Source organism: Lipotes vexillifer, unplaced genomic scaffold (assembly GCF_000442215.2).
Source record: "Lipotes vexillifer unplaced genomic scaffold, Lipotes_vexillifer_v1.1 scaffold760, whole genome shotgun sequence".
Classification (NCBI taxonomy): domain Eukaryota; kingdom Metazoa; phylum Chordata; class Mammalia; order Artiodactyla; family Lipotidae; genus Lipotes; species Lipotes vexillifer.
Window position 1 is genome coordinate 769,862 of NW_006772931.1, and position 8,680 is coordinate 778,541.

Here is an 8,680-nt window from a genome sequence, read left to right on the forward strand (position 1 = left end):
CCCCTGCATCGGCAGGCGGACTCTCAACCACTGCGCCACCAGGGAAGCCCCACGCCTCCTATTTTATAACACCATGTAGCTTTTGAATCACCTTCATACTCATTATCTCATTTGTTTACACCCCTGTAAGGTAGTTAGCTGACGACCCCCTCTTTTTTGCCGTTTGTCCTGGAGGATTCCATTTCTAGACAGAGGAAATTAAAAATCACTGTTCCCCCACCAAATTTAAAATTTGTTTGTGGCCCAGATGGGGTTGGTCCAAGCTTTGCTCTTTTTCTGGACTTCTTCTTATAAGGAATGTTACCCAAAGATCCTCTCAAAGCCTTCACAGAATTATTAACAGGGTCCAAATTTGACATTGCATGTGTGTATGTTGGGCAAGAAACACTTTGTAAAGTAATCAGAATCCAAACAAAGTACAGCTCCGTAAACCACACTCAGCACCTCAAGTTCCTTACGGCAGCATGTCCTGGAGAGAGCATATGGATACATTCTCTGTAAGAAACTCCTGCCTGTGTTCCACACCAGAACATGCCTTGCTTTGAGACTTCAAAGGAGGCTTATTAAATTACACCCGGATCAATGGCATCTCCCAATGAGAACTGATTACTACAGCAGACACAAATCAACAGTGCTGACTCTTACCATGTCTTACAGGTTTCTGCCTAGAAATCAAATTGATTTTGTTCCAGAGAAGACATTTACTTCATTAAAAAATTTAGGAGAACTGTAAGTAGCATTGTCTGCTAGGAAAATATGATTGCTTCTTCAGGATTACAAATCTAAATGACTAGTGAGACTGCTTTTCATTGGTAGCAATCAAAATCCTGTAGACTACTGGATATTCAAAATCAATTAAGAAAACCAACATTATCCTAAAAGCAAATTAAAAATCAGACAGTGGGCTTAATATGGATTTAGCCTACTCTAATTTCTCTGCCTATTTTCTTTGATTTCATACCTATGTGTGTTTGGGAGTAAATGAGTTTTCCATGGCTCCTTAAGCTCAGGGATTCTCCTCTCTAATGTCTGGAGTACAATTAATTCTCAGTACATGCTTGCTGAATGAATAAATGACTGAAATAATCTTAATCAATTATAACTAAACAAAAGAATGAACATGCTTATTATCCCTTAAGATATTATAACTTCCAGAGCAGATGATGCAAATAGAAATGTCTAGAAAGAGGCTTATTGCAAAATATTCAGAGAGCTCATGTACATTTTTCTGTTCAAATATATGTTGTGTAGATCTAACCCTTTTGAAAATCATCTGCCTTGCTATTAATTCATCGCTACCTGCAAAATGGTGTATCACTGGCATTTAACATTGTCTGTTTTATTACAAATAGTGGTGATTAGGGTAGAGAGCTCCTCCTGATCTGAAGTCTACAAAATGGAAATTAATGTCTTAATCACCTGCTCCCCCATTCTTTATACCTTGCTTTGAAATCCAGAAAGGGCTGTGAAAAGTAGTTCAATAAGAGGAATTTGAAAAACAATTCACAAATAAGATAATTTAATCTAATGAATGAGTATCATAAACCAAATCCACAAATATTTAAGTGCCTATAATGTGCAAAGCACCACATTAGAACTAAAATATTATCATTCTGCGGCAAAAAAATTAAAGACAGCTCACTCAGAAGACCTCACTGCTTTCTCACAGGGGCCTTCCTGGTAAGACCTTGGAGGATGGATACAGATGTGGGTTACAGGGGTGGAATGGAGGAGTAGCCCAGGACAAACAGGAGTGTGTTTTTATACAAACTAAAGGAGACAGTGGTATGGAGTCCACATTCTGAACATTTTCCTAATCCTCTTCTTATACTACACTTAGACAAAGCCAACCCCCTGCCCCCGCCAGAAAAAAAGAGCCTAAATAAGAGACGCTAGCTTTCTTCTTTTAGGACCACCAATAATTCATTCCAATCCAGATAGCACCAGTATGATAGAAGAAATTCAGAACTCAGTAGAATTAACTTGAACAAGGCATTTACGTTTCTTAAGTTTACAAAAATGTTAGTTAATTTTACTGTGCCTTCTTGACCACAAACCCCTTCTGGAGAGAGGAATAAGCACTTAGATGAGGCCACTCGGATCCTTTCCGCACAGAAGACTGTACTTTATTTTTCAAGGTAACACTTTGCAGGACGTTCTCCAGGTGTACGAGGTCATCGTCATCTTGTTTTGTTGTCACTCTCCCTCTGATCTGTGCACACCCGTGGCTTTCTTCTGCGCCATGACCCACTTGTGCTCCTTGCATCCGGAGCACCAGATCAGAACACCAGCTGGCAGGCTGTCTACACTTGGATGTCATGACAGTCCCTCAAAATCTATTTGTTTAAGTTAATTTACAGATGACCCTTACCCCACAGCCAGCTTCTTCCCCTAGGCTTGCCTATCTTAGTGGAATCTGCATTCTTTCTGGCAGCCTGGCTAGAAGACTCTTCCCTTTCCTTCTAACTCTCTTTACACTTGATGTCCTATCAGACCGTAAACCCTGCCAGTGCCTCCTTCAACCCGTATCAGCTCTCACCCGGTCCAGGGTCACAGCCTCCTGCCAGGTCTCCCTCCTCTGAATCTCTGGCGTTTCATCCTATCTTCCATTCTTCTAACAGAATTGTCATCCCATAACCCAGGGCATATTTTCCCACTGTCCAGTTTAACATTCTCCTTCCTTGTTGCCTGCCATAAAGCAGAGTCCTTGACATAGTTCTCAAATGTTAACGTTCAGAAGAATCACAGGGAATGCTGGCTTTAAATGCATGTTACCAGGCTCCCTTCCAGAGATTCGGGTGTGATAGTTCTGGAGTGGCACCAGGAAAGTGCTCTTATTATAAGCATCTTCCGTGATTCCAAGCCTGAACTGTACTCTGGGAAATACTGCCTTGGAATGCATTCACGGCCTCTTCCCATTCTGTCTCCAGGCTCTTTTCCAGACTCACCTCCTCTACATCTCCCCATCCTTTCTATCCTCCACCCACGTTGGACGGCTTGCTGACTCCTGGAGATGTCACTGACTTCCAAGCATCTGTTTCTCTGGTCCTGCTTAATCCTCACTTGAAAATCTGCTCTTCTTTGACTCCACCTATAAAAATCATCAAACTTTGCTCAAACGCTTCCTAATTTCCCAGGCCAAGTTTGATGATTCCTTCCTCTGTTTTTCCTCTGTACTTGTGTATTAAGACTTGTTTCATTCTTTTGTTTCATAATCTAGTTGTTTACTCTAACTGTAAGCTTTTTTAGAGAAAGAACTAAGTCATAGTTATTTGTCGCTCCCATATATCCATCAGGAGCACCAAAAAATCAAAAATAGATAATATCTTTCGTTTGACTCCTAGGCGATTTCACATCTGTTTCACTATTAACATCTTCTCTGGCTCAGAGGATATTTTGGACCCTTCAAGATTCCTGATTCCTTCTTATCCTGACAAATCTCTTTTTCCCATTCTGTAGGGGCACTGCCCTGCAATTCTTTCTGGATTGGACAGCCCTATTATATTAAGATCTCAATTCTCAATTTCTTCTAAAAAAGAAGTACCATATAAAAGTAGACTAAAAATATGTGAACTTATCCATTCAAGATCATCTGGGCAGATGTTATGTGGTCAAAACTCTCTTAGTTGGAATGCAAAATGAGTGGAGACAACGATCTTGATCTCAGATAGCTTCTAATGTAGTTGGATAAACAAGATATCACATACATGAACCAAATAGAAATCACAGAAACAATGAATGGTTGAAGGTACAAAGAGTACCTAAAACAGAGGGAATTAATCAAAGTAGACATTGAAGCCATGTTGGGAGTGTGTTGGAGAGGGGCTGAGAGGAAATTCCAGATGGGAACTGGATGAGCAAATGTCACCTGTCTGAAAGCGATGGAAGACATATCCATCTGGCTGACTCACATGACTTTGTTGCATAACAAGCTATCAGGTTGGTTAAATTGGATTGTATTTTCTGTTACGTCACATGGGACGATGACAGTTGTGAGGAGTGATAACTCTGTCATTTATTTCCAATGTAATTGCTTTGGGTTTTCACCGTCACCGACAGGGACCTGTCTAGCAATATGATGATGGAGCTGCCACCCCACATTTTCAAAGACCTGAACCTTCTTCAAAAACTGTAAGTCCTTCCCACTGTCATCAGATTTAAATGGCAACATCTTGAGTTTCCAAAATAATAATATCCTCATGCTTCTTTCCTCCTCCCTTCTAATGGCACAAAAGGAATCTGTCGTCCAATCCTCTTTTGTATCTCCACAAGAACCAGTTTGAAAGTCTTAAACAGCTTCAGTCTCTGTAAGTCAAGTGTAACCATATGTTGATTATAATTTTACTGTGTGTGCTTTACCTAGGACCACATTTATTTTTAAACAGGTATTTGACACACAGGAGGGCTTTTAATTTGAGCATGCATCCTCAGACAGTTGTTAGTATCATGATTACCATCAAGTATGTACTGAATGACAACAAAGTCTCATTTTTTACCATTCAGTGTGTGTCAAGACCATTTCTGTGTTTGAAGCTACATGTAGCTCCTTCCTGAAAACAGGATTCATATGGAAAAATCTCTTACATTTTTCACAAAGAATTAAATTTGCAATAGTTTTGTTACTAAGCAGTCGGTAAAAAAAAAAATAGCAAATTATATAAGACTTCTCTACTTTTTCCCTTTTTCCCTTGCTTCTTTCCTACAACAGTCTACTTGATACCAATCCTCAGAGCATGCTTTTTACTTTTCAATCAGTAAAGAAAATATTATCCCATAAATATGAACATTCAGACAATTAATATTGTTTAGTATTTTTAAATTTCAAACGTACTAGATTTTAAATGGTGCCAAGAACTCTGCCAGTTGTTCTTTGAACCGCATCAGTTCCTCTCCCATGAATAGCCATTCTTGGTTAAAGTTTGTTTTTTTTTTTCCCCACAGAGTGCATATTACTTTACCTCATCCCAGCCCAAAGCCTTTCTTCATTTAATTCCAAAGACCAATCCTTAATATCACTTTTTAATTCTTGCTAAATAGTTTTCTGTTGGAAATTAATACAAGATTTAGATTCTCAATAGACATTAGTGAACATCCAGTGTTGAAAAAGACTTGGTTCCTGCTCTCAAGAAGCCAGAAGCTGTGGACAAAATGATCTTCCCTTCACTCACTACGTACTGAATTCCGAAAGGCAAAGTATCAAGTTACACATCACGCCTTTCTGAAAAGTCAAAGTAGTAACTATTTACCCCATACTTCCCTTTCTTCATTTCTTTTCTTTCTTTATTGTCTCATTTTCTTTTCTCTAAAGATTCATTTACACATTTATTTTACAAACATTTATTAGCCACCAACTTAATCATAGCACTGTCTTGGGCACTCAGTGTATAGTAGCCTCTGCTCTTTTGAAAACCACAGGCTATTCATCAAATAATCACATAATCCATGTAATGGTAAAATTGTGATAAGTTCAGGAGAAGCTAGAGAGCAAAAGAAAGAAGCGAGGGCAGGGGGGTGGAATCCTTTAAAAAGGACTCCAGAGTTTCCTGCAGGAGGGGCCCTGTGATGATTCAGTGGTAGAATTGTTTCCTAAGTCTCATTTCTGACCACCAAGGTCCTCTATAAAGGACTCAGTATGCAAAGGAAAACTCAGAACCTTGTCCAGAAATCCTTATTCAGATTTGCCCAAAAGAAGCTGAGTGAGAATCGAACATCTTTCAAAATAAGCCTTTAAAAAGCAAAAGGTTTCTATCTTTTTAGATTATCCTCTTTCCGTCTATGTTTCCTGAGAACGTGGCAGACTCCCTTAATTCATGCCATCCTAAACTGTCTTCTAAGAATCCATATTTGAAGAAGCTTCTGGATAAATGAGGAGTGTTAGGGGTTATCATTGGAGCCCTGTGTGGACATTTTATGGGGTTGGAGGAATTACAGGACTTATGCTTCCCACTGTTGTCTTAGAAAATGATTGTCCTGAATCGGAGCTCCTTTTGTTATTGCTTCCATGGTTTTCTACCTTAAAGATACCTAGGCCAGGAAGAAATTACTGTATTTAAATCCAGATTCTGACAGAACTCAGGCTGAAAATATCAAGTCCTGTCTGAAACCCTCTAACTCATATTTCGTGGTTTATAAAATCAAACTACAGAGCCAGTTTCACAATCATACAAATCACAACTGTCATTTTTAAATCAAAGAAATGAATGAACGTGTTTTATTAGAAGGTTGTTCTGCATATGAAAGTGATAAGTCAGCTCCAAGTTACAGGAGGCATAAATAGAAATGGCAGTTTTCTAAGACAGTTTATTGTAAACTAATTTGAATTTATAACAAGATTTTGAGGCATGGTTTTTAAGATTGACAAAGAATACAATGATTTAAAAGTTAAATCCTAAAAACATGAAGCCTATTGTGCATATTTTCCAGAGACCTGGAAAGGATAGAGATTCCAAGTATAAACACACAAATGTTTCAGCCCATGAAGAATCTTTCTCACATGTATGTATGTATGAAAGAATGGGGAAGAAAGTATGGTGAAATGTTGCCGATGTTCTCTTTTAAACTGTCTGATGTATCACTGCAATGTGGGTTTTTTTTAGTTAATTAATTAATTAATTAATTAATTTTTTGGCTGCATTGGGTCTTCATCGCTGTGCGTGGGCTTTCTTTAGTTGTGGCGAGTGGGGGCTACTCATTGTTGCGGTGGCTTCTCGTTGCGGAGCACGGGCTCTAGGCGTGCAGGCTTCAGTAGTTATAGCACGTGGGCTCAGTAGTTGTGGTGCACGGGCTTAGTTGCTCTGCGGCATGTGGAATCTTCCCGGACCAGGGCTCGAACCTGTGTCCCCTGCCTTGGCAGGTGGATTCTTAACCACTGCGCCACCAGGGCAGCCCCTGCAATGTGTTTTTATGCAAGAAAAGTCTTTTTATTGAGAACTTTTTAATTTTGTCACCTTTGGTCCCTGTTCAAATAGAGCTCAATATTATGATGTGCTGACATGAATGACACTTCTCTCTGGACACATGCTGTTTATCCAGTTGAGGCCCAATAAGAGATTAGGGTACCAGAATGCCACATATGACACCAGATGAAGTCACTGGCTAATGGTACTCAGGAGACCTGTAAACATTAATTCACCTCACATGAGTGAGCAGTCAGCTACTCTAAGTTTTGAGCCCTTAAGGGGAAAGGTGCTATATAAATTCCAGGTGTTGTTTCTGTTACTGAGTGCACTGCAAAACGGAGGTAATTAATCTTTATAGTAGTTCTGATAAGTCACGTTAATATATTTGGCTAAAGTGCACTGTGTAAGTTGTCTTAATATAGGAGTTTATGACATGATCATTTCTTTATCAACTGTGTAATCTAATGTGTTCATGACTTCAAAAATCAACCATTGTTATCCACAACAATAAGGAGGATTTGATGCAAGATATCAAGTTGGGATCAGCAAGGGGCTGAAATGGTTGGTGTGAAGGTGACCTTTTGGGAGAATATTTTGTTTATGTCTGTGCAGTCGGTGTGATTACCCAAAGACAAGTGTTTGATGTATATCCACATGGTTTTCATAAATTCTCTTTCTGTGGCTCTAGTAGATAAACATTTCATGAGGCTATCATTTCCTTGCTGCAGGCAGAATGTGAAGTCTCCTTAGAACAGAGAAATTCAACCTTTGTAGAACTTGATGGAGAAGCTGCTGCTTTAAATATGAACCGCAGGTTGAGGTCAAGAAGGACCCAACAATTAACAGAAAATGTGTGAACTTAGCTACCTCCCTACTAAGTGACCTAGCAATTCTTCTTTCATCTTCCTTGCCCATCATTTATTGAAACACGTCCACCTGCCAGCCAGTGCCCTGGTCCCAGTGGGAGGAGAGGTTGGACCACCGTAAGCTACTTGAGGGCAGGGATAGCCTTCAATATCTCTGTGTGACATACCCAGCACTAAACCATGCGTCATTCATTTGCCATCTAACAAGTATTTGTTGAGTACTTCCCTCATGCCAGGGAGAACACAGGGATGAATGGGAGAGAGAAGTGTCTGCCTCACGGAGCTTCCATTTAGCTTTGGGAACCAGAAAGTAAACTAGTTAACAAATAAATCATTAAGAAATGCTGGGAAGAAAAGTATAGCAAGATAAAGGGAAGGAAGGAGGATGTAGGTAGTTCACCTACAAGTCAGAGATGTGACAGTCAAGCAGCCCTGAGTGGAAGGAGACAATTCTTCCTGGAAGATCCTTCCAGCAAGAGAGAAAAACAAAAGCACTGCACTGAGAAGGGGGTGAGCCTGGCTTGTTTCGAGGATTAGAAGGGAGCTGACGTGTCTGGGTGGAGTGAGCATGGACGGGAAGTGCTGAGGCGGATCAGGGTAGCCAGGGGTCCAATCATGGGAGGCCTGGAAGCCGGGGCAAAGTAAAGCTTTCTTTTTTTTTTTTTTCCCTGCCTCTCTTTGTTTTTTCAAATTTTCTTCTACTTTAATTTTATTTTCACTTTTTTACTGAGATATAATTGACATACAACATTATAGTTTCCTGTGTACAACATAATGATTCAATATTTGTATATATTGCAAAATGATCACCACAGTGAGTCTTGTTAACATCCATCACCACACATTGTTACAAATTTTTTTTTCTTGTGGTGAGAACTTTTTTTTTTTTTTTTTTTTTTTTTTTTTTTTTTTTGG

The 8,680-nt window shown here is 39.5% G+C and overlaps 1 protein-coding gene across 1 annotated transcript in view; it reads left to right on the forward strand.

Moving 5' to 3' along the window:
* Positions 1-8,680, forward strand: part of RXFP2 (relaxin family peptide receptor 2) — a 50,229-nt gene that overhangs the window by 24,535 nt on the left and 17,014 nt on the right. The window contains 4 exon segments of the mRNA XM_007447945.1: positions 658-729; positions 4,060-4,131; positions 4,236-4,307; positions 6,424-6,495. Of these exon segments, the coding sequence (XP_007448007.1) occupies positions 658-729; positions 4,060-4,131; positions 4,236-4,307; positions 6,424-6,495 (288 nt within the window).